A 27,151-nucleotide genomic window follows, 5' to 3' on the forward strand; every position below is an offset into this window, starting at 1 on the left:
GGTTACATGCAATCGAATTATTGGCTTAGTCGGACTGAAATCGAATTATCCGTTTCATGTAAACACCTTAGTCGGGATATCGGTCGGTCCGTCCGATTAACACCCCCCTGGGGTCGGCCCGATCCGTTTGATATTCGACTCTCGCGACATGTACTCTCTGAAACTCGAAATTGACTTGGACTTTATTGCGCATGCTCTCCTCCCCTCCCTCCCTCCTCCTCCTCCCGGGACCCGGGTCGACCCGGAGTCAAAAAAATTAAATTCTCCGTGTACCTTCGGCGACTCTTCCTTCTCTCTTATCAACTCAGCCAATAGCGCCATTTGCATTCGCATTACTCCCATTAACACCATGGAAAATAAAAATAGGATGTAGCTTCGCCTTGCTCTTCTCTGTCTTTCTTTCTCGATTGTGTGTTGTTGTTGGTGGTAGGAAGAGGTCAAAAATGGCTGGCTGTATCATCCGAGAATGAAACAGCTAAACCCGCCTATCGACGTACTTTTCGCCAATGATTCATGATTACATTACTCACTGCCATGTATAACAGCTGATCCCCAAAGATAGAATAGTCCGACTAAAGCAAGAATCAGCAATACCGCACTGAGTGAGGAGCTGTGACTTGGGTGTCATGGTAGGTGTATTGCTGAGGACCCGAGGAAGCGTGGCGTTGAGTGTGAAGTTATTCCCGTGAGGCAGCAACACCACAGGGCCGCTGGATGTGGTGAAGATGTTTTTGAGCAAGCATTGCACCACATTCTATATTTAAAGCACCCTGTCTGTGATTGACTGGCGACCCCCAGGGCGGGTCGCCAGTCAATCACAGACAGGGCGGAGACATAGAGACAGACAGATATTCACACTCACATTCCCACCTACGGGCCAGTTCACCTGGCCTGCATGTCTTTGGAGTGGGGGAGGAATCCCACGCTGGTATTGGGAGAACATGCAGACTCCATACAGAAAGGCCCCACCGCCGTTTATGTATTTTTTTTATGTATGTAGTAAGTATTTTGATGATTATCGGGATAATATTGTAAATTATCAGAATAATTGTGAAATGAAATTTTCATATCGTCCCATGCCTAATTATAGGATAGTTAGTGCCAAGTGGCATGAAAGCAGTCATCTGCTGTGTTTAATGTGCAGCATGACCACGTTGTTCGGGAGTCAACTCTGTGTATTGTGTGAGGTGTATTGAGTAAGTCCCACTCCAGGGTTATGGGTCATAATGAAGGTATTATTGCAGATGAAAAATATCCTATTGCCAAACACTAATGCTCTGTACACATTAAGTCTGAAATGAGCTGGTGTCACAATAAACTTAAAGCTTTAGCGTTGAATGGGTTGGAGTCAGGGTGTGGTCTAAGCTGGTGTTTACCATCAGGCTGCAACATATCTGCATCTAGACATGCCATTTGTTTCTGCTGTTGAAAGACTACCACAGTGTTTAAGCAAAGTCATCCTGTTTTCCATATGATTCAACTGGTTTTAAGAATCATCATGAATTAATTAACAGTAAACAAGACCACACTTTATACATTAAACTCTTGTCACAGTTTAATTTGGGCTGGAATCAGGTGAAAATTAGGCGGAAACCTCCAGTTCTGGCGAGGGAAGCCAATGCGGAAGTGTCTTATAAATAATACATTCTCTCTACTGACCAGCAGGAGTTACAAAAATAAGTCAGATTGTATAGAAGTCTATGATAAATGACTCTATTTTTCACTTGATTTATTCCTGCAGTAAACTTTGTAAACATGAGTTTATGGTCTCAATCTCTAGTTTCAAGTCTTCTTCAATACTGCATGACTTTCATTGAGTAAATTATGGTACATTTAGACTCAAAATGCACCATAATTTGTGTCAAACAGACCATGAAGAGAAGTATGTTTCAAGGCGGGACTACTGTGATTGACAGGTCGCTGCCGCCACCAAAAACGTACACGTTACTCCTCCACATTCCAACGATGGTAACTTCTGATCATCGGTTGCAAAATATACAACATGGCCGCCGGCCGTAATCCAAGATGGAAACTGCTAAATTCTTCTCTTCCATCTATGGAAACACTGCTGTTTCAAATTCAGCAGCAGATAGAAAAATCAATATGAACTTCCATTGAATTCTGTCTGCTGATCATGAAAAGCTTCTATTTTCATGGTGGCGCCGCTCAGGGGAAGTGGTTCAGATCTGCAGGTGAGTTATTGTACCATTTACCAGCGGTTGTGTTTGTCTTGCTGGCTAGTTGTATAGCTAACAAATAATGATGCAGCTGCAAAGGTATGAGGCCAAAATGAAGGGGAGTTTCAGTAGGAAGAGGCGGAACAGATGTTTATAGGGAAAATGATTGTGTGTGTTTTGTACCTCGGTATGTTATCATCGACAGTGGCACATCCGTAGAGGAATACGATGACTCCAACGATGGCTGCGGGGATCAGCATCTGTGTGTAGACTCCTAACCAGGCAAAATATAGTCCAACCTTCTCCCCAAAGTACTTCCTGGAGAGAGAGAGAGAAAGAGAAAGAGATAGATGTCAATGGTGTAAAAAAGATTTCCAACATCAGTACATCACTGATTTCAAATGACACTTAAAGTCCTAATAATACAAAAATTAGAGCCTCTGTGAGGATTTCTTCACAAAAAAACAAAACAACGTGCGTTCACCGATGTGTTTCAGGAGGGTCAGGTCGTCAATTTTCTTTCCACCTCGACTTTAACACATGAGATCACGGTCGATTTGATCGGGCAGGCCGAATGTTCAACGTGAAATCAATATCAAAAGCCACATGATTGTTGATATTGGTCGAGCGCCATCAGCGCTACATTTCCTGAGTGTTTAGATACGAGACCCCAGTTAGATTCAGCTCACATTCCCAGTCGGTTCCCCGGGCCACATTCAGCTCCGCCACATGACTGTATATCGAGCTCCAGTGGCTCCATCAGCTTGTGAGAGTCTTCATCGGTCTCTCTCGCCTGCAGCCCGGTCGAGGCACTTTAATGCGGCTGTGAGAGCATCAGCCGCAGCAGACGTCATGTGACTGCAATTCCCCTGATGGGAGGGACAAGAGCGGTGCTACGGTTCTGACCTGATGAGTCCAATGGGCTGGTACTTGTAGAAGACGCTGTAGCTGGCCCACTGCTCGTACAGCAGCTGTGAAGAGAAGCGCGAGTCAGTAATTACACACAGAGGCAGGCCAGTGTCTGCAGGGAAGCATCTGTTCCAGCAGATCGATACAATTACATGTTAACATGTTAGTTTGATAGAGTGTGTATATGTATGATCTCTGATTCTCTCAATAGATTAATCCTTCTGCTTTGCCATTAAAAAAGGAAGCTAAGTAGGGTAGTAGCTAACGATTATTTTCCTAATAAACTGATTATTTGTGTCTATAAAATGTTCCCAGAGCTGATGCTTATGGTTTCCAGCTGTCTAACTAAAGCAGAACATATTAATAGTACAGAGAGGTTTGAACCAGTGAACTTTTTCCATTTGTCCTTTGAAGAATTCTCAAAATAATGAGTCGATGATAAGAATTGTTGCAGAATATTTTGAGTTGAGATCAACAAGCGGATCAGTTGACTAATTGTTTCAGCTCCAGTGTTAATCATCCGTACTCCCACAGAAACTCGTTTACGTTTGCCTTCGAGCTGCAAAAAAAAAGAAAGACTAATAATGTGAAAAGTGCAAGAAGTATAAAAGTAATTAATAGACTTTTAATACAAATAAAAACAGGTGCAGTAGTAATTAAAAAGTCTCACATGACCATTGGTTTTCACTTTTTTCTTTTTTTATGGTGGTCATCAGATATTAATTTCTCCACTGGCTTTTTTTGACAATTTATTATTCATCACGGTGAATCACAGCCAAGTCACAGATGCATTCCATTTACATATGCAAAGATTCTTGCAATTCAATTATTCATAATGTATTCTGAATCCACTGATGCAGCGTATTCATGGGTTTGCTGTCTCGGGCTTGCAGTGCAACGGTTGTGGTGTACAGGGAGACCACAACGCACCCCAAAGGAGGTGCCGGGTGACGAGAACTCAATGCAATCACAGACTAACCTGAAGGCTGGACCACAAATCACCATTAACTTTAAAGTCAGGTTTTAATGTGAAACAAACCACTGCTGACAATTTTAATGTTCAACGTTGTCCTCTTCACCTCCATTGACCTTTTTTGACTGCAGATATTTTTTTACTTGAGGAAGTTATGACTTCTACCAGTGGCTCAGGAAGCCTATAGGAATGCAGCCATTATTAGTAGTATCAGCTGAGCTGCCAGCCGTAATGCATTTTAGGAAGCAGGCCCATGTTTTGACTTTAAAACACGGCGGTACAAGGTGTTACTAAAAGGTCCTCGTTTATTTTGGTTTTGTCTCCAAAGTAGCCGAGGGTTGGCAGTCTGGGCCTGTTACTGACAAGGACCCTCCAAATCTGAGCTTACACTCTGTGTGCGCAGAGCAAAAAGCAAAGGTGCGTGCAGCCTGAAGTTCTACTGCGGCGCTGTGTTCTGTCGGGAGACGCAGGGACTTACACCGAGTCACTTTCTTATTAATGCAGATTGTTGATTCCTTGTCATTCAATCTTCATTCAGTACCTCTCTAGCTAGCCCTCTGGAAGATGCACATTTTCAAACGTCAACCTTATTTAATGCAATAAAAGTCCAAAAAGACAGATGTTCTCTGAATTAATGCTTCGTATTCTATTAGTGTGCACATTGCCCCCTCAGGCTGTCTGCAGCATGGACGGGTGACATTTAGTACTGATTTCATCTCATCTCATTTCCACCTGCAGCCCATTCTTCAGCAAATTGTACATTTTAAGCTGCATTTTTACCCATTCACTGTTTCAGTACAGTTTACAGTTTGGGGTGTTCATCCATATCTTTCATTGCGGTGTTAATTGTAGTCATATGATTAGGATGTTATATGGAAAATGTAAGACTGCGAAAGTGTGCTAACCAAAACAACACCGATACCTGTGTGTATGTGTGTGTACGTGTGTGTATGTGTGTGTAGGTGTGTGAGTGTGTGTTTGTGTGTATGTGTGTGTAGGTGTGAGTGTGTGTGAGTGTGTATGTGTTTTTTACAAATGCCTGCTGTATGATCCGGTCTTTACAATGATCATCAAACAGGTGACTGTGTATGTGCTGATCATATACCGCTCGTAGGCAAAGAGCACATTAATCATCATGAAATGTGTTTGTTTTTTTACACACAAGATCACACTCTGTTCACAGGCAAGGCAGCGAGGCAACGAGGCTTTTAATCACAGGAGGCCGGCATCGAAGACAACCTTCTCATTCCGACTGCCGAAGAAAATCCCTATTCCTTAATCTTGTCTACGTGGCATTGTGATATACAGTATATATATATATATATATATATATATATATATATATATATACACTACCGTTCAAAAGTTTGGGATCACTTAGAAATGACTTTATTTTTCAAAGAAAAGCACTGTTTTTTCAATAAAGATAACATTAAATTAATCAGAAATACACTCTCTACATTGTTAATGTGGTAAATGACTATTCTAGGTGGAAACGTCTGGTTTCTAATGAAATATCTCCATAGGTGTATAGAGGCCCATTTACAGCAACGATCACTCCAGTGTTCTAATGGTACATTGTGTTTGCTAATCGCCTTAGAAGACTAATGTCTGATTAGAAAACCCTTGTGCAATTATGTTAGCACAGCTGAAAACAGTTATGCTGGTGATATAAGCTATACAACTGGCCTTCCTTTGAGCTTGAAGAACAAAATCATTATTTCTAACCTTGTCAATGTCTTGACTATATTTTATATTCATTTGATAAATAAAAGTGTGATTTTTCATAGAAGACACGAAATTGTCTGGGTGATCCCAAACTTTTGAACGGCAGTGTATATATATATATGGAGGCACTTAAAAGCACAGAGCCAAAGCTTTTCCTGATGCTTGAGAACAACAGAGGGGGAATTATTAGGCTGTTGCCTTAGTGACACACAGCCCACAGTATAATTATGGAGCGCGGTAGCAGGGGAGGAGATGACTTCAAACTCCATGTGAGCTCTTGTTTTCTTTACAGTCGCCTGGTTAATTTTATTCTTGTACAGTAGGAGGTAAAAGCTCAGAGATGCACTAAGCTGTCGCATTAGCCCGATAGTCTGTCTCGCACATGTTCTTCATTTAAACAAAAGAAAAAGCTCCCTAATGGCATAACGGTCCCAATGGCATGTTTCTTGTCTGCTTATTGATATTGTACCACTGTGTTGCATTCAGGTTGTAGGAGAGAACAAGAGGTCTACTAATTTGGCATTACATGTGGATACTTTTCATTTTGTGTGTACCTTCGGCATTTTTTTTTGGGCTCTGGTATCTTTGCGCTCACCTGCGTTGACTCCGGCAACTATTATGTAAATCATTTTAAAGGCGTGGATCAACACAGACATTCACCCTCTGGGTTTAGCTGTTGAGGCTAGCTGCTTAACCCTTGTGTTGCCTTAGGGTCATTTTGACCCGAATCAATATTACACCCTCCCCCCGCCTTAGGATTAATTTGACCCCATTCAATGTTTAATGTCGGTGTTCTTTCGGTAGTCAACAAACAAACATAAAGTGCCTCACACTTAAACTTGGAAAACAATATTAATTCTAATAATTTTCTGGAGGTTTTAATTGCTGGCGTCAAATTGAACCCAAAGGGTAAAATATGTTAGTAAATATAAAGGTAACAGGAGGGTGAAACATTGAATCGGGTCAAAATGACCCAAAGGCGGGAGAGGGTATTATTGATTCGTCAATGAACCCTAGTGTGTGTTCACACCGGACGCGCAAAATTTTGACGCGCGCGAGACATGTTAAGTCAATGCAAAGCAGCTGTCAGCTGCGTAAGCGCGTATTTTCCAGCGCGAGCGCGCCGAGACACGTGAGCAGCAGCAGCAGACAGAGGGTTTCGTTGGGGCGAACAGGGACGAACAGCGACACACACGCGCGGACGCGCGCGCGCGTTGAAATTTCCCAAACGCGGCAGCAAAGACGTGAGTCATAGCGTCGTCAGCCAATCAGCAGAGCAGCTCCGTTGAGTCTGCCCGTCTCCGCGAAAAAAAAAAAAAAAAAAGAAAATTATTGTGTGTGTGGGCATTGACCTAACTTACGGGCACAACTTTTTTATGAGCTATAAAGATAAATAAAGATAAAGGAACAAGGTCGGAGAAAGGAGAAGCACTACTGTAAGTTTTTAATTTATGTATTTTTTTTTATTTTGTTCTTTTATTTGTTGTACTTATTATCCAAATACACCCGGCATATGTGTGTGAGAGCAGGAGATCTGAAAGAGCCGTAAAAGGAAAAGTGAGAGAGACACGAGAGAGAGAGAGAAGAGAGAGCAGAAGCGCAGTGAGTGGCAGCCGTGTGCTGTAAGTAGTGGTAAAGTGGGTGGTTGCGTCCTCGTCGTCGACTCGACCATGACGCGACCCTTGACGCGTCTGACGCGTCTGGTGTGAACACCGTTTTTTTTGCCGCGTCACGCGACGTGCGTGGATTGCGTGAGAATCCGGTTCGACGCCCGTGAACGCACGGTGTAGAGTGTTTGTGCTGCTGTCCGCCATCACTCTTCTGGCTAAGCTATAACGCGCATCGCTCTGCCGTGTTACGCGCTGACACATCCGCGCACACAGGTGAGCACACTATCACCCCCCCCCCCCGTCAACAACTCTTCTCGGAGCAAAAAAAAAGAAAAAGTGTGGGGGATTGGGGGTGCGTGAACCCGGTCGGGATGCAGAAGGGGGTGCGTGGCCTAAAAAGTTTGGGAACCCCTGGGTTAAACGATAGATGTTTAGTTAGTCAACTCGCAAACTATTTGTCCGCACACTGTTTGAACAGCGTACAGCGTTTCTACTGGAGTTCAATTGTACGAATGTCTACAATGGAGGTGGAAATGTATGACCCATCAAGATCCAGCCTGAAAAATTAATAAGCTTCACATACAAACAGGTGTAGAGTGCAATTTGCTTTCGCAACTACTTTTAAAAAGTAGATTTATATGCATGAGTTCAAAAGTAATAACATAATTTTCAAATAGGAGAGCAAAGGCAAATTGACAAAGTGTATATACTGTATATATTATTTTTTTAAACTATAAAATTAGTTAGAAACAAGCAACAATGTGCATGACTGCTTCTTAAATCTGAAATCGTGTAGCAACAATTAATAATGGAATGACAAATGAAATGTAATATTGTGAATTTTAAATGTTGATTTCCCGATTTAAAGATGCCAAAATATTAATATAAAGGGATGACAAATAATTTCCAGTGTACCCTAAGCATGACACAAACGGAGATGATAGTGGAATAGAAGGATTCATGTTAGTCTTGAGACACCGACTAGACTGACAACGTGAAATGGACCTAATTGGTGGAGAAACGACTTTTTAAAATTCAAATAATGTCCTGATTGTTGCTCATATCTGGTACACATGAAATGCTCTGTTTTTCATGTCATTGGTGTAATAATTCTCTGTGACCTCATTTGACAAATCTGACAAAGTCCGCTATCCAAACCCCTGGGCAGGATGAAACATCTCATTGGCTGAAACGCACCAATCAGAGGACACCACACCTGGTTGCTAGCCGAGGTTGGCGTGTCTGCGCAGTCTAAGTGAATTTGGGCTGGTTTATTGAACATAAAGGCACCGTCTAGTGTCACAGTGTTGTGTCCGTCTGTGTTTTCTTTGGGCTGATGAGTATCTGTTCATTGACCAGAAGTGCTGCTGTGGTGACAGCTGACTCAATTTATTGACTGGTGGAATTGATCGACTTACCTTCCTGTCGTTGGGTTCTGCGTTCACCCCCTCGATGTCTCCCTGTAACGACGAATACACTTTGTTCATCGGGCATATCATGAATAATGACTTTAATTTAACATTAAATTACAAGTTGCTGAGCAGGAGAAGGTTGGGTGATTTTCACATTAAAATTTCACATTTGGAATCATTCTCTCGGTACATATAGCAGCAATTCATCAACTGTTCCCAGGCCGGCAGGGGAAGTGTGATGGTGATACTCACATCGTGCAGTGAATAAGCAGACGTGTAGACGCTGTTGGCGAGCAGACTGGTGATCCCTGTGAGAAGGCACATTTAATAGGATTATATTGCAGGAGGAGACGCAACAGCAGTGCAGAACTGAAACTGAAGAGCTCGAAGAGTCTCAGCCGGAAAGAGAGGGGAGAGGGGTAATACACAATTACAGAAATGCAGGAAGCTGACCGTAAGGCTCATTCCGGCTTAGTTTTTAAATTGTGTATAGCTCTGGCCATCCTTCCTATTGGTAGTGATAATGATACGATAGGACTTGGTTAGTTCGTCTCATTGGTCAGAAATGTTAGAAGATCTGCCTCAAAACACTTCGTCCTCTGGTTGTTTTCTCTCTCTTCTGGAACACCAGCAGCGTGAATTACATAATGTTCTAAATGTGTTAATGTGGGCAGCAGGTAGAGCCCTAGTGGTGCTCAAGCACCAGCCCCTTTGCCCTGGATGAGAAAAGTGCCCTTTTGGCTGGAGACACATTTTTTTCATTCATCCGTATTTAAGAATAAAAGTTACTCTCGGTCATCAAGTCCCCCCAAATGTGTTCTCCGACGGGGCATTTCTTTGAGTTATTGTGAGAATTTCGCCCCGACATGCTCCGCGTCGCCCCCCCCCCCCCTCCTTCTCCTCCACTTCCTCCTCCGTGCAGTGATCCTCGCGCCACGAAACGGGTGCACCTCCTTCTCCTCTGACCCGCAGCACTAGACACACAGGTCATGACGGCGTTTGTCCCCTGACGTTGTTTTGTGATAAATCAACCACAACCTTAGCGCTGCTGAAAACATGACGTCACAACTGGTCCGACGTTTCCTAAAAAAATAAATAAACAAAAACTCACGAAATCCGTGATTTCAAAGCCTCGTCCAGCTGTTTACTGACTTAGTTATGTTTAGAGAATAGAGAGAGAGGGAGAGAGAGAGAGAGAGAGAGAGAGAGAGAGAAGAGAGAGAAAAGAGAGAGAGAGAGAGTTCTTATTCCGTTCTATTTCACTGGCTAGTCTAGGATTTGCGTGGCTAGACTGAAAAAAAAATCAATAGGCCTCTCTGGTATTGTTCAGAGGGCCGGGCCTTAGTTTGAGGACCACTGCTCTTGGCTGTTGATGTCTATCAATATTGCTCATTTTGAAAATGAAGTCAGAGGGCAATACGGATCCGTATCAGACCAGCGAGGAGGGCAATACGTGGCTGGCATGACGACCCATTCGCCAATCAGAACGCTTGTACTGTTGTTGCTATATAATAATTCATCTTTATTCATAAAGAAAATGTAAGCTAGCGGTCTGATGCTGCCCAGAGGAAACGCAGGTCGAGGATGTATTGCATCATCAGTGTATTGATGCTAATGCTTCAACTCTGTCAGAATTTTTTTGGGGCATTGGGTGCCCTTTTTTGGGGTTTGAGCACCTAGCCCCCAAAATGTCTGTGCACGTGCCTGGTGGGCAGTATAGCAGCGTTTATCAATTAAGCAAAATATCCAGCTCCAGCTGCGGAAAAAATTACAAAATCAATGTCCTGATGCATCTTATTAGAAGACATGTCTGGTTGCCAAAACCAAACTGAATGTTTGGGTGTAACGCTTTGAAACAACTGTGAATACACACTGATAGCAGCTGATTTCTCTTTGAAAGAGAATCCAAGAGTTTTGTAGACGTGTTGGTCAAAGAAGAGTAATCTTACCTCCTGAGGTGGTAATCATACTCTATAACATTGAACACAACACCTACATTAATTGCATATTGATTTTTCTCTTGTATTAGAGTTACAGGCAGAGGTCTTACCCATGGAGTATTTGGCCCTGGTGCATCGCGTCCTCTTCAGTACCTCGTAGACCTGATGATACAACAAAGTGATCAGTCTTAAAATCATTGGAATGGATGTTTTACTTGTTTAACAGCTCAGACAAGTTGTTAAGAAAGGGAAACACAGCAGGCCGACCGCATAGTTCTGTTCTGTTCATCCTCAGAGAGGCTAAGAGTTTTATTGATGGGGCCTGAGACTCAGCTGGGAGCCACCGAATGCACTGATTGAGGAGCTCCATCCAGTAATGAGACGCCAATCACATTACCCGTCATTAGTCAAGCTCCTGGAGGAGCTGTGTAGGCGTATGCGTATGCCAATGCAGCAGCACATGTACGACACAGATTCACAAAATTAATTTGTTTTTCATGGGAGGCCCTCAGAAGCAAGGGGTCTTATTGGAGGGGAGTGCGTATCGGGGATGACAGGGTCTAAATATAAAAGCGCATTTGTCTATATTAAAGGAGGGGAATTTACAACAGTGAATGTAACATGTCAGACACATGCTGTCACTGCGCTGAATTAAACACCGTTTGTAAACGAGCCACCTTCCAAACCAGCCGCTCTCGCTCCTCAGTCCTCAGTTGGTCTGTGGCACTCTACCCTGCTGCAGTAATGGTGGGCGTAAAGGAGGGAGTCAACATAGCACAGACACATGACTTTCACCCACGAGACACCTGGGCCCTATGGCTTGGACCTGGCTCACGTAGTTAGCTGGATAATGTTCAGGATAAGATTACATAAGTCAGGCTTTTCGTTTCCAGAAAGCAAGTTTGGCAAAATCACCATAGCAACACTTCCACAAATTTGAAACTGCTCCAGCGCAGGTTCATTCACTCGAGCTGGATAAGCTGGCCACTCCCCCGGACTTAAATTTACACATACATTTTTACAACACTTATGCTGTGTTCACACCAAAAGCGTCACGAGTAGATTACATAAAAGTCAATGCACGGACGAATGGATGAGAATAAAGCACATTGTTATCCAGTTATTCAGACGTAGTCGGTGAAAGTTACCGAGCTGTGTGAGCCTACGGGTGATATTATGTGTATATATATATATATATATATATACATATATATATATTATATGCATATATATGTATATGTGTGTATATATATATATAGATATATATATATATTATATATACATGTATGTTTATGTATAGAGCGTATTCACTCACGTGACCACAACAAACTCTGGCGGCCATCTTGGGGTCCCACCACGGCATTGTTTTGCTTGTTTGTATGCCGCTCTTCCCTGAGAAATGACTATTATATCCTGAAAGAGACACGATTTCAGTTCAAAGCGGTGTGTCTTGTGATTATACTGTGCCTCATTGTTGGATGTGGGACTAATGATTCAGAATATGGGTTTTTCAGCTCAACAAGACAGGCTATTACTTCAACTTGTCATGCATCTACTTCGGCTTCACTCGGCGTATGAGCGTTAGGACTGTTCTCATGTGTTTCTGTTGACACATCGGGTTGTGGGCACGTTTCCATTGACACACTCTCGTCAATAATCTCTTTTGCTTTTTCAGCGAAAATCAATGTCTTCACTTGCGCAAAAGGAACTGTGGATGGAAACTTGGGAGGAAGCCATGAACATGGCAACTCCATCGGGCGATGTCTGCCTTTACTCTGTGATTCATTTCAAGGTAAAATAAAACACTGTCTCCATGGGAACAGCATCAGCACGGCCACCAAACAGTCACTGCTGGTCCTGAAGGGCGCTGCGGCTTCATCAGACACTCGTCCTGGAGGCGGAGCTGTGCGACTACGGATCATATATGAACCCAGACATGATGTTCCGACATTTGTGGTATTTCCACAACAAGTATAACGCAGAAATAGTTGTTGATGTCCCATGGTCGGTAGCGGAAATGAAAACTGTTTTACAGGTATGTGACCGGGCTATGTGCTGGTAACTAGGGGTAACTAGCGAATTAACCACAAAGTGTTGAAAATCAGGTAAAAGCGTTGCAAATATTCAATTCCAACCGTTGAAATCTTTCTTTGGTAATGCAGAAGGACATGAGGTTGGTCAACTTCTTCTGACATTTAATAAGTGGGACCCCAAGATGGCGCGATTGAGATTCTGACGTCACGTGAATACGCCCTATATATATATAAAAAAATATTGTTATGAACCCAGACACAAGGGCGTTTGATGTTCCGATGTTTGTGGGATTTCCACATCAAGTATGAAGCAGAAATTGTGGTTAATTCTTCCATGGTGGAAATTATAACTGTTTCAATGGAGATAAGCCACAGAGATAAGCCACGCCCCTTCTCCAGTGAGAATGTAGCGAATAAACCACAAATAATCGGGCGATAAACTGACGCGAGTAAAGTGTTGTGAATATTGGTGTGAACGCAGCATTACGCATTTAACTTGTCTGCGATATGTCTCCATGCTTCTTGTCCAGCCCTCGCAGTGATGGCGGTGTTAGATGTTCATGATTATGCTCTGGAACTCCTCATATGCATTCATGATCATCTCCTGCTCATCAGTGGAGTAAAATAGAGGTTTTTCCTTTGAGTTTATTTGCGATTGTGCGGTTAGAAAAGCATGGTTTTGTTGATTGACGCTTCCCCTTTTTGAAGTCGGATGGGCACGCGCAACTATCCTGACTTCGAGTTTGAATTAACAAGATAGTTTGAGTATGGATCAGCCTTTGAGAAATCAAGATTTCTGATTTCAATCATCGGGTACATTTAAGCTGGATAATAGAACATTTGATCGACTTAGTTGAACCACGGACGAGAAATAGGGCCCTGTTCTGTGGGAAATCAAAGGTCAACATTTACTTATTTAAAGTTAGGTGTGTGATTGCAGTCAAGAACACATGACCTCACGGCATACGTTCTGTACGTAACACGTTATGTAAAGTGCTTAGCATACGTAACACACATACTTATTTTAACATTAACCTCGACCCTTTCTGAAACCTAACCCAGTAGTTGTGTTGCCTAAACTTAACCAAGCTGTTTCCTGTAAACACTGAAGTTCATTTAGAAAATTGAGTGTACACATGGAAAGAGTGGACACTGAAGAGAGCCTCATCGAGGCTCACATTGAAGCGCAGGGCCACTGACCAAACTGCATTCAAAAGCACAACATGTGAGTAGGGAGTGAGAACGTGTCCTCTGCTACAACTAATACTTACTATTGAGTTCCTGGTCTTGCTGTCGAAGAACTGGTCTCTGTCAGAAAGATCAAATCTGGAAACAAAGAGCATAATAGGGATAGTTTTAGTTGCAGATAAGGTGCAACCTGTTTGTGAAACACGCTTTTCTTTACTTTTATAGTCGGTGTTAGAAAGAGAAAGTGAGGAGAGCTGAGATCAACAACATTCATACTATAGCGCAGACTAATATTATTATAATGCTGACGATTTTTTTGCTGTCCACCTCGCACAGAGTTTAAAGATTTAAAAAAGACCTCCACAAATAGGACCAAATGTACAATAAGTCACATGATCTGTGTTGATGCGTAAGTACAAGGACATGAAGGCTACATCATTATGTTTAAGTGCCGGCTGCAGGCGGCAATTTCACATGCATGAAAGAATGACATGCAAGAAGGTAAATACTTAAGCAGTCAACTCTGCCATTCGGGATATACTGTATGTGGAGCGATGTGTGTTTGTTTTTGCTTGAAGTCGACAAAGACTCTTCCTCACCCTCAGCCAATTGGACTTGGTTATGAATTACGTTCTTAAGTCAGGCTCCATTTGATGGCTCCTGAAGTGAGCTTCTCGTGACACACGTCCCCTGTGAGATCGATGACCTCTAACGACGCTCTCCCCTCCTCAGGACTGTTTGAATGGTCACTCCTCTCCTTAACTACTCTGTGGTCGTCCTCGTTCAGCCTACGCTGTGTTCATGATGGAGCTGGAAATGTTTGTTTTTATAAATGCGTTTTAAAGAGCAGTGATGACACAAGGGTAGTCTTATCAGAGACTTGTTCTGCTAGTGATGTTGAAGACAACAACTCCATGGTCTCACCCTACTTTACAGAAAGAAATGTGTAAAATGATCGTATTATTATTTAATAAAATATGTGATAATATATCATTTAATATATAATTTAATATGTAATTTAATATATTGAAAATTCAATTTTTATAAATTATAAAATGTGCTTAAAAACCTGAAACACTTTGAATGACTAGTGATTTCTGTAATGTTGCATGCAATTCTTTTTTCATTCTCAAAAAAATAAAATATTTGATTTGATTATTTTATTTAAATATAAATAATATTATATCACACTCAAATTTCACTTAAAATCTGCACCATTACGTAACGTTATATTTAAATGAATAAAAACATCACATTAATGCAATCCTAAATTATGGTCTAGGTAAACCTCAGATAGTTCACCGTTTTAGGGGGGAAACAATCTGTGAAGGAAATACAGAATATTTCCCATTCGTACAGTCTTTGAAACAATGTTAGCGTTAGCAGGTGACCTGTTGTTCCTACATTATTAAACAAGGGTCCTAATTTAGCGCCTATCTTAGCTTAGCTTCCTCGTTGTTCTAGTCATCCACTTTTGTGCATGAGCTAAAACCACCAGTCACTCAGTGAACAACATGGACGTAACTCTGAGAAGAAGAGCGCTTGGAAGTGCGTGTGCACTGAAAAGCAACTCATCACAGTACTGAGTGGGCCGCTGCCGTCAGTCCGGTTGTCGGCCTACTTGGGTAGCTGGTGGTGCTTGTTGGTATTTGTGTTCCTCGCTGCCTTAAATTCAAGACTAGCCTAAATGTAGAAGCAGCATGTGCAAAAGCTGTCATCTGTAACTCGGCTTAATCTCAGGGAACAGGCCTGCCGTGTTTCTGGGACGGATGGAGATGAAGTGATGGAGACGATGTGGATGGAGATCTCCCGCTAGCTGTTAGTCAGAGATGTAAATATAGCTGCCCACTGCCCACTCTCCTCCATACGTCCCAGCAGGATGACGTGGATGCAAAGACATTCTTCTTCTCCGATCACCGCCTTTGGAAGGACTTTTTCTCGATGGGACTGAACAGCAAGCGTCACTGAAGTCATGATTTCTGTACAAAATGAATCCAGTTACTAAGTCTAATTAATTTTGCTATTTTTTAAATTCCTCCAATACAGTGAGAAATGACTTGTGATTCGGCTGGATGTGTTTGTTTCCTCAGGGAAGAGAAGGCTCCGGCAGGAAGTGAGGATCAAGCTTCTTTATGGTTTCCTGACTGCACAGTAAAATTGGCAGTGTCAATTTAACACTGAAAGAGTAAATGTCAACACTCAGCAGTGAACATATGGTCCCTTATCTTTAGAGTGTAAAGTAACACTGAGTTAACGCAACTCTGGTAAGAGTTATTATTTCACTCTACACTACACTGAGAAGTGTTATTTTGTTTAACACTATTCCCAGTGTCAAATATAAATAACACTACAAGTGTTATTTCTACACTTCGGAGTGTAGATTAATAACTGTTAGCAGAGCTGCTTTGTCTCAGAAAGTGTATCACTATGTTCAGTGTTACATTATATATCATGTGATTTAGCTCACACTTTAATACAAAGTGACTTTAGATCATGTTAAATTCATGTCTGAATGGGGGGAGCTACTTTGCTTTAGAGGGGAAATAAGTATGGAAATATACTTCTCCTCCATGATCTCAATATTTTACCAATCTCGAAATATCGGACTAAACTGTGAGATTATTATGGTGGTTTTGAGGAGATTTTGTCTCACTTGAACATGCAGAACAGCAGTCACTTCGAACATGGTACCACTTAGATGAATTCTGCCTCTTCCCTTACATTTTGATTACAATGTACGACATAATTTGGTTCTGAGGATATTTTTAAATGTGTGAGCCTGTCCAACCCGTTCTAACTCCCAGCTCGTCACAACACGACACTTGATCAGTGCCCCTCTGCATCTGTTACCAACGCACCCTGTAATGTCTGTATGAGTCACACCACGCTTTTCAACTCATTTTTCATTATTAGAAGGTCAGAGCATCAGATTTTATGAAAAGCGAGAATGTCTGTGTAGGTTTAGGGTAGGAGGGAACTTTACTTTATTTTTATGTGGATAACATACACAATTATTTATGTGGCATATCTAGGGAAGCTCCCAGGGTTGAGGGATAATTATCTGTGGTTTCATCAATAATTAAAGTTCTCATTGTTATTTGTCCTATTGTTAAAATAAGAGTATTTATTTAAGTAACACTGTGAGTCATCCATGTTCTTAAACTCACCAAATTAGCACAAGCATAGCTTCACATGAGCTACATAAATGAATGTGTACCGTTTACCTCAGTTAACCGTCTACTGAAATACAAATGTAAAAATCTGTAAATATAGATGTCCTGAGCCTCTGTGGACTGATATTAGAACTCATTAAAGTATTTTTATTTAACTTTCGTATCCTCATTTATAGTTACACGTCTGAGAAATATTACAGTCAGTTTGATTCTCCGTCGTCACGCCGGAAAGCAGAGCAAGCGTCGACTCACAGATGCTGCTTCTCCCTGGAGAAGGGGTGAGAGAGGGATTTGACGCTTTGTGGCCGGTTGGCGTTCACTTTTGGGTGGAGAGGAGTTGTGACTTTGTGAATGAACAGTCGGATCTTCTCCACCAGATTACTGCCTTGTTTTACCTCGTAAACCTGCAAAAGGAGACAGGAGACACTTTGTTCACTTGGGAATTGGAGGATTGCATCCTTTGCATCATATATTTATACAGTTGGTTTCAATGACATCCACATTTATTTTCAAGAGTTAAAATGTTCTGTGATCTGATCTTACAACTACTGTTTTTGGATGTGATCATAGAGCAGAGGCAATTCGTCAGCCTATGTCTAAAAGAGTCTGCTTATCCACTGTAAGAGAGCCCTGAAGGGCTTAGATGTGGGCAAAAATCAGGATTATCTTCTGTTTTCTAGTCGGTTTTGTAAGTATTTAAAACAAGCTTGTATTTTCTAAGACTGATTGGAAATTCACCAAAAGCAGACTATAGGTTTGCAGTGGCCAGATAGAGAGAAGAGATATTGCTTAGGTACAGCAAATAGTGAGCAGAAAAGGGCCAAAACTCTAGCCCTGTGGGACACCTTCACGAACACAAGGAGTGCTTGACTTGAAACCACGAGAAGCATGTCTTAAAGACATGAAAACATGGATGACCTGCAACTTCCTGATGTTAAACTCAGACAAAACTGAAGTTATTGTACTCGGTCCAGAACAACTCAGAGATCAATTATCTGATGGTGTGGTTTCTGTAGATGGTATTGACGTTATCTTCGATCAGGACTTGTCCTTTAACTCCCACGTGAAGCAAATCTCAAGGACTGCATTTTTTCATCTACGTAAAAATCAGGCACATCTTGCCTCTGAAAAACTGGTTCACTAGGCGGCTGGGGGACATCTTAGGATACACTGAGCTCCTCTTCTCTCTCTCCCGATGGACGAATTTGAGTCTCTTCATTGCACATTACTAACTCTACTTCTTCCCCGGAGTCCTTGTGCTTTCTCGCCTCATAGGGTCCACTGGACCTGGCCTCCTTCCCAATGGCCCTGCCTCCTTTGTGCCTCCTGCCTCAAGGGCCTGGCCTCATTGGTCCGGCCTCTATTGCGATGCCTCCTGCCTGTTGGACCGGCTTCCTGCCTCGTTGTTACTCTGTCGAGCCGTTCATCTGTACATATATTGCTTCTGTCCATCCGGGAAAAGGGATGCTCCTCTGTTGCTCTCCTGAAAGTTTTTTTTCCTGATCCGATGTGAGGTCCTGGGACAGGGATGTAGTATGTGTACAGATTGTAAAGCCTTCTGAGGAAAACACTTCATTTGTGGTTTTAGGCTATACAAAATAAACTGACATGTATAGAATTGAACTGCTTCAAATCTACTTGAAAGAAAGCCTTTTAACCGTTTAATGTGTCCCGCTAGTCCTGAATAAGACAGTATGATATGGCATGATCTAAATCCTGTCTGCCGAGTTAGTAATATATTTCATAATTGTATTGGTATTTGTCTCCAGAAATGCACAGAGACTTTAGGGTATAAATCAAATAGTGTGGTTGGTATTAAGTGACTGGATCAGCTGATTTGTTTCTGCTATTATCCAATACCTCTGATCAGGTACACTGTAGTGAGGTGTTCAATGGTTATTGGTTTCCTTTTTTAAATCTCATGAGCCATTACCACTAATTGGTCCCATTGTTGGTTGTATCTTTCTAACCGGATGCAGATGACAGATAACACTCAGCAATGCAGCTCTAAGAGCCAATTCAGTTAGCTCCAGGGAAAGAAAAAGCTATGGTAAAGAGGCATGTGACTAATGGAGCATTAACCAACGGGGATAGTACCTTCTTTGTCGGCATCTTGAGCTTCATGAACTCAGCCTCTCGACACAGAACGTCCCAGGGAGCGTGGATCTTCAGAAAGCCGATTCCAGGGATCTTGCTCTGAAATGCCACAAAGTTTTGGACTTATAACATACAATCCACATCTAACAATACTTATTTGAACAGAACATTGCGTTCCGTAGAGCAAGCAAGTTGCCCTTCTGTTAGATTCATATTTTTACTGTCCGGTAGAGACCGGTTTCCTTTCAGAAAAAATCCACAGCATCCATTTCAGCACAAACACGTCATTATTGCTGCATATGGGATCTTTCTCTCTCTGCAGCTTGTACAGTTATGTAAAACCACTCATGCACTGCCAGACTCACTTTGCACCCTCCAGCTCGGCACACTGACCTGTCTGGATACAGTAATACACAAGAACCAGTTCAAACTAGCTGACTGGCTCTGTACATCACAGAGATTTACCATGTTATTTGGAAAATGCCTGCTGACAGGAAGTATGGGCATGCAAGATTAATGTACTGTTAATTGGAATATAACAAATGGGGTTTATATGTGCGTTTGAAAAAAACAGCAATTATAGGTGGATGTCAATTACTCATCTCTTTAAGGGTGAAATACATCATGAAATGGACTTGCCAAATATAATTGAGCTGGCTAATGACTACTCCTGTTATTGATCTGCTCTGTTGCTCTCAATTTATCATGAAGGAACAGTCTTTGTTTGAAATGGATGCCTCTGTAAATTAAAGCGTGTAACCGTGGAAAGCTAATGTCGAAATAGGAATCGGGTTAATAATAACGATATTGTAATGGTTCAGCTGGTGTAGTAGTTGCATATAAGCACTGTGAGCTTTCTTGAATAAAAATTGTGGAATTGTAATTTTGTGTTTGTTTTAGTGTGATGAAGAAGAAAATGAGTGGAACTAACTACCTTACGGTGTCACATTGTTAACAATATCTGTCGAAAGACTGAAATTATATATTTTTCAATTATTTTTTTGTCAATAGCTGTTCTGCGTTATGACAAAGTGCTGCAGAAATGAATCATAAAACCCAGGTCACGAGTCAGCATTTGGCGTGGAAGCCAATGGGGTTTTCGAATGGCCTTTTGGTGCTGGTCATAAGGTATGTGGTTAACACCAGCTTAAGAGATTTTAAGGTTTTGTTCTACAGCATAACTCATGGGTTTTTAATATTTTACGTGTAAAAAAAAAGCTTTGGATTTCCTTTGCGTTCTAAATGGATGATTCACTGCGTGAAGAGTCTCCATTTGTCTTTTCTACAGAAAAGAAATATGAAAAAAGCTCTGCTTCTCCGGTAATGAAAACAAATCTCGTTTGTGTTCAGGGGTCCACTCATAAATATCAAATACACAGCAGTGCATAAAGCCGACCAAATATCAGCATTTAGACTATATAAAATATGAAAAACAAGCATCACCGCGGCTCTCTGCGTCAATTCAAATGTGAAGTGTGTCAACAAATTCAACTGAGATCAATCAGCTTTAACACATAATAATAATAACCTAAACATATTTGAAGTTTATTTTATTATATTCAAATGTAATTCATGAGATTATATAACAGATAAACTTGAGAGCCTTAATTGTGTTTTTCATTGGCAGCTTTAAGGGCAAAAAGATAACATAGAATTTGCCTCATTCAGTTCCAATTTAATGCTAACAAAATGGACATAATCCATATACACTGAAGATGTCTCGCTTTTTTAATTAACTTTTTTTCAGAATCAAACAGACGTATTGCCAAATCGGATTAATATACTTGTGCATCACAGTCACAATAAACAGTAAGGATAATATAAATAAAAAAAGCTACTGGAGCACTGGAGATGTCATGAATCCTAAAAAGAATATATCATTCTAAAATAAAATTTTAAATAATGATGTGATATATATAATAAATGAAAGAGCTGAACTATAGTGTACATCCCCATGATATATCATAATGCTGTCCTAAAAACAAATACACACAGGGTCTGTAACACACCTTCTGTGACTGACTGTGCACAGCGTCACTCGCTGAGTCTTCAAGCTGAGTCCATATGTACGACAAAATGAACTATTCTCACTTTCCATACAGGTTAACCCCAATTCACTGAAGCGCACTGACATACTCATTCAGACACAACGACTCTGATCCTGAAGGTACCTGAAGCATGACGACAGCTATTTTATTACGAGTAGCGCCTCTTCTGTAGGGCGATATAATCAAGAAAACCCATAACGTTGAGATGGGCAGGTTGAAAGTCACACGTAATAGAATTGATCTCAAAGACATTGAGACAGAGGACAAAAATAAATGGAACCTCAAATGTGTCCCTCATACACGGAGGATCGAGTCCTGTCACCTTCCGGTTCTCCACTATCAGTCACATGATCTGAATCTGTCTGGTGACCAATGTTGTACCTGCTGTCTCACAAACTATTCTTTCCCTTTTGTTGACTGTTGATCAGCATAAATGCCTCGAAAGACAACTTTCAAAGAACAAGAATTAAGGAATAATCGAGTCTTTGCGCCACCCCTCCCCCAACCAGCAGATCCTAGCTGATCATAAGGTGATCTGTCGAGCTCTGGATTTCTACACATCTCGCGGCGACGGGCATCGGGCTGTGATGAAGAGTTTGCAGGGTGGTCTCTCTTCATTGGCTAGAAGCTAAATGCTCAAATAAAATGCTATGGGATAGCTGCACATGTTAGCGTGTTGTCTTCCCACACCGTGTTGGTATTTTTGTACCCTGTGGAAGCAGGTCCTGGATGATATCAGAGATTAGATTAGCTACAGCGGCTCCGTCCTGCTTCTGATTGAATTTGGCTGGTTTCAATGCCTGCAATTTCACATAATCTCGTTAGCCGAAATAGCTTCACGATGGCCAGACAAATCAGTCGGACCTCATCCTAAAAGCCTAAAAACAAGTATGAATACTCAGCAGCCAAAGTGGTTTGAGTGAGAACGAAAAAATGGTCTGATCTTACATTTTTACGAGTGGTAGTAGGAATGACCTTCCTTGGGACTTACAACTTTAGCACCAGCCTTTGAGCAAGGAGCCTTTGCTTTAAATATTGAATCGGGTCAAAATGACCCGAAGGCAACACAAGGGTTAAAGAGGACTTCAAATACCAAGGAATTAATTTGCAACCACAACTGTGAGCTGCCTCGGCGTAGTGCTGGAATGGATAGGTTGACAGACGCGTCAACGGTAGCTGAAAAGGTATATTTACAGAATACCACGTTGCATTCAGCTCTCACCGCTTCGTCCTTTTCCAGCTCCAGCCCCGTCTCCAGGAGGTTCTCCTCGAACTCCTCCCGCCTAAAGCGCTTGTCATCCTCGTGGTAGTCTGTCCGTTGCTTCTGGGCGGCGATCTCCGGGTCCTCTTTGGGCTGCAGCGGGGCGCGGCTGCTCCTCATGCTCATGCTGCGCCGAAGACGCCGGATGAAGTTGTTGTCGCTGAACTTGGAGGACTGGCGCCGGATGCTGTTGGGCTTCTGGATCTGGTACGCCAGCACGTAGTCCACCCGCCGTCGGCCATCAGTGAAGGATGGGCCCAGCCGTGGATACAGAGGGGAGCCCTCATCCGCGTACATATTTTTCATGGGCTAGAAGCAAGACAAGAAAATAGACAGAATAAAGCTTACTACATATTTATAGGAACATCTATCTTATAAAATTAGGAATACTGTCACTATAAGGTCAACAATCTCCAGTATTTTACTGTATCATATGCAATCCTTTTTGGCGATCACTATGCTAGCGGTCAGCTTCAAAGGAATTCCCTTTGAGAGCATACAATTGTGGAATTTTTACAAAAATGTTTTTAAAACATTGAAAGGAAAATGTTCTAATCGTGTGTCCCCTGGCTCATGTGATTGGTTGAACACGGAGGAGACATCTGTTTGGCAACAGATCATTTCCTGTTGGGAAATAAATACATTTGGTAATCAAGCATCGTCGGGGGAGTCTCACCAATGTGATTCACTCATATGTATGTGTATTTCTGTTACACTTATTTAATAAAAATCTATACCTGTGAGCATCAGATATATATATATATATATATTTGTGAATCTAATTTGTTTTACAACTGGATTTTGTTTACATTTATATATAGTAATAACCATGTTGTGTGAACTGAAACATATAATTGTGAAGACAGTGATTCCTATATAAATCACAACATACTATTGTGAATCCTTCTGTTTGCGTTCATTGATATTGAGACTGATCAGACCCATATAAATATGTTCTGTAATTATCAAAATGAAATCCCAATACAATACCTGTTAGATTTATATTATGTATTTTGTGCATACCTTAAAGTTTTAGAAAAATGTTGTGAAACATTTTTCACAAAGCAGCCAACAGAAAGGATGTTGTCATTGTATGATTCTGAAATCGATGGATATTTTGCATGTCGACGTTTCTTCACCAAAAATGCGTACGATAAATAGGATTCATAAAGTACCAGCGTTGTATCACACTTACAGAAATGCACAATGCCAAATGGTTCACGTTGAAAAAATAAAACTGCTTAGGTGTGTGTGACAAAACAACTTGGTTATTGTAAAAAAAAAGATATTGGTTTGTGTTCACAAAAATACCATTTCAAGGCGCAGCAACCGTAACAACGTAACTAGCACAAATATGTAACAAGCATGTCACGGGATACGAACGTCCGGTCTGTGTGACCCCTCGCGCCCGTTGGTCGTGACTTTCTCGCTCTTTATAGTCGATATTGCACCTCATAACTTTAAATAACGGACGCTCCATAATTCCCCTTGTTCTGTACGCCGCTCCTTTTACTGCACCACTTGATCTGCCAAAATGTCCCAAAAATAAATATAAAAATGAAAAACAAGGTTTGCAAAAATGTTCAATGCTTAACTATTTTCTGGGCTGTTTATCCACAGAGAATCCAAGAATGTCTCAGAATGTCTACCCGAAATATGACGCTTAAGTGATCACTATCTGGGAATAAAATCTAACCTCTAAGAGAGATGGGAATCTGAAAGTTGGAGACTGAGTGAGAGCGCTGGGGGGGAAGTAGATAACATAGTTGTTGTTTGTCACAGGAATTCAGGCTATTAATTCACTGCAGAATATTCACCTGATGGTTCACTGGACATCAACCTGCTACATGCACAGTTAAATACAACGAGCACTCTGGGACCTTCTCCTTCTTTCTCACGAACAATTACGCAACAACACCAAATGTAGTTTAATCCGCTGTTGAGTCCACCTGCAAACAAACTCTTTGCAATAAGTTTGCTAACATTCAATGCACACGTTTAGTGATGTCGCTACCATCCTGACCCTTTCACTGATTTATGTTGATGGTCAGTTACAGGCACATTTAATCTACTTAAACAACAAACACGGTTACATCTTGCATTACGGTTCAGTGTTGTTTTTTTCAGTTAATTTATTGTTCCATCAATCCCTCGTGTGGTTTAATGGTTTGGCCAGACGTTTCCCCTCATATGTTATGAATTAAGTCTGTCTCTGTTGAGGACGGTTAAGTCACTCGTTTGTTTTAGTTCGTTTAACTATACTTTGGATTCAGATATATTTCTCTGACATCTTTTAGGGGGCAATTCTAATTAATAATAATATTTTCTTGGCTTTTTAAAAATGTTTTTGTTATTTGAAAGCAGCCTCTAGAATAAGAACATCTTTGTGTTTCAGTGACACAACTTGGAATCTGCACACCACCATAATACTGCACAATTAAAACAGGATATTAATACATTAATATGTGATACAATTATAATCACATGACAAAGGAAAAGCTCTGCGCTCTGGGAACTTATTACAAGTTTCAGTGAGTAGAATATGAGTTCAGTGTGAAGATAAAAACAGCATTTATATATGCATACCTGCAAACTCATGAGGGGTGAAAAAGGTGACAACGGGTGACTTTTTTTTGTTTGTATTATAACTTCTATACATATTACATACCTGCCATATATATCATGATACCCGATACAGAATTCAATACACCATACAAATAATATGGTACCATAATTAGAATGAGGCCGTTAGTCTCTGACAGAGGATACAGAGTTCATCAGGATGAGCAGCTGGAGAGTTACACACTTACAGGGCATCTTTTTATTTTTTAAGCCGAAGTCTCTAAGCCGCACTTCTCTCGCTGTGAGCTGCGCAGCAGGCAGTGTGCGCAGACAGCTCGACGCGCGGCGTGCGATCGCGCTCTTGAAGTCTGAATAATAAATATAAAAAAAAAATAAATTCGTTTACAACGTACGTACTTTGTTAGATGTAGCGGGCTAACATTCAAGCTAACCTGACCCCCCACGCGCAATCTCAACGGCAGCGGGCCAGGTGACCCCAAAAAAAAAACTTTTCTCTCTCGATTAGTTCAAAACGGTGAATTTCACCGAAAGGTGACAAGTTTGCAGGTATGTATATGGATATTTGGAATCTGGGATGTAGATTATATTTACATTTTTTACATTTTTATTTTCTGACATAATCTAGTGCAGTGGTCGCCAACCCGTCGATCGCGATCGACCGGTCGATCTCGGAGATGTTCCCTGTCGATCTCCAAAATAAAATGAAAATAAATTCAGAAACACATTGTTCCTTGTTTTGGAACATTTTCTGAAGTGTCTTCTGAAATGTTTTCTTCCTGACTGGAAGATCGACGTCAGAAAACATCTCCGCCTGATTCATGAACGCCTGAAAACGGGTTCGCTTACACAGCCGTGTTGTCAGCTGTGCGCCCCGAAAGAGGAACGTACCACTACAGGTGGGGCGCAGGGGAAATGCAGAAACACCTTTATTGATAACTTCACATATTACACAAGCTCAAAGTACACCGACATAAAACTAAGTCATCAAGAAATAAATGTTGAAATGCCTGTACCGTAGTGTAAATGTTTACGTTACGGCATTAACAGGTTACGCCTGCGCGTGCGCGACAGCCGAGATTCTTGGCGACTTGCCAGGTTTTACCTCCGTGAGTTTGGCTTTTCTGCTGTTGTCCTTCAAAACAAAAGCTCAACATTTAACTTTTTTTTCTTGTCTGATAGAGCAATCTGGTTTACTTGAAAGTGATTGCAATTGCATTTATTCTATTATTTGAAAAGGGACAGATGCAGGAGTCACAAATGGTGGTTCTCATATTTATTATTATGATAATTATTTAAATCTGAGGACGTCTGTTGAGTTTATGTGAACGTATTCACCAACGGGCTGACTTCAGAACCAATCCCAGATGAGAAAACTTTCATGAATACCAAATTTGCCCCGAAAAACTCGTCAGTGGAGTTGAGAAAATCACCAAATCAAAGACCAGGAGCTGGATTACTGACAGACAGCTGACAGACTGCCTCAGACTGGCTGTCTGTGATTATGAACTAACTACAAGCTCACAGACAGAGTTCAGTCACAGCCATCACACTGACTGGAGTCACATGACTTGATGGCATTATGATGAGAGCTGAACTTACATGAGTTGCACTGACTGATCATGTTGTCAGTGTTGTGTTGTAATTGGATTGGATTCAATTTATTGTCATTGCTAGAGTCCAGGTACAGAGGCAACAACATGTAAATAAATACAACATTTATATTGGTAGTTCATCCAGCTGCTCATTGCAAATGTGTTTATTCTTGTTCATATTGTGTGCGGTGAACAAATATCTTACTTGTTATATTACACTTAAATTCTGTGTTCCTGGTCACATCAATTTGAACGCTGGACCAAAATGACAATTAGGCCAAATAAAAAGTTGTAAATCCAGTCTGGACCGTCATTTTCTCTCAACGCCTCAATAGGTAGATCTTGCCGGTCATGAAGGCGGAGGTCAGGGATCTTGGGCTCAAAAAGGTTGGTGACCACTGATCTAGTGTATGAAAAAATAAACAAC

The 27,151-nt window shown here is 41.4% G+C and overlaps 1 protein-coding gene across 2 annotated transcripts in view; it reads right to left on the reverse strand.

Annotated features, from left to right (window-relative positions):
• ano1a (anoctamin 1, calcium activated chloride channel a) overlaps nucleotides 1–27,151 on the reverse strand; it is a 71,197-nt gene that overhangs the window by 28,546 nt on the left and 15,500 nt on the right. For both annotated transcript variants that reach the window (XM_056412866.1, XM_056412865.1), the window contains exons 3-11: nucleotides 22,511–22,858; nucleotides 19,241–19,339; nucleotides 17,396–17,547; nucleotides 14,054–14,108; nucleotides 10,860–10,911; nucleotides 9,062–9,117; nucleotides 8,816–8,857; nucleotides 3,084–3,148; nucleotides 2,361–2,495 (exon numbers count right to left, since the gene is read on the reverse strand). In XM_056412866.1, coding sequence (XP_056268841.1) covers nucleotides 2,361–2,495; nucleotides 3,084–3,148; nucleotides 8,816–8,857; nucleotides 9,062–9,117; nucleotides 10,860–10,911; nucleotides 14,054–14,108; nucleotides 17,396–17,547; nucleotides 19,241–19,339; nucleotides 22,511–22,858 — 1,004 coding nt within the window. The remainder of the gene's footprint in view (nucleotides 1–2,360; nucleotides 2,496–3,083; nucleotides 3,149–8,815; nucleotides 8,858–9,061; nucleotides 9,118–10,859; nucleotides 10,912–14,053; nucleotides 14,109–17,395; nucleotides 17,548–19,240; nucleotides 19,340–22,510; nucleotides 22,859–27,151) is intronic.

The sequence above is a fragment of the Pseudoliparis swirei genome, chromosome 4 (genome assembly GCF_029220125.1).
Source record: "Pseudoliparis swirei isolate HS2019 ecotype Mariana Trench chromosome 4, NWPU_hadal_v1, whole genome shotgun sequence".
Classification (NCBI taxonomy): domain Eukaryota; kingdom Metazoa; phylum Chordata; class Actinopteri; order Perciformes; family Liparidae; genus Pseudoliparis; species Pseudoliparis swirei.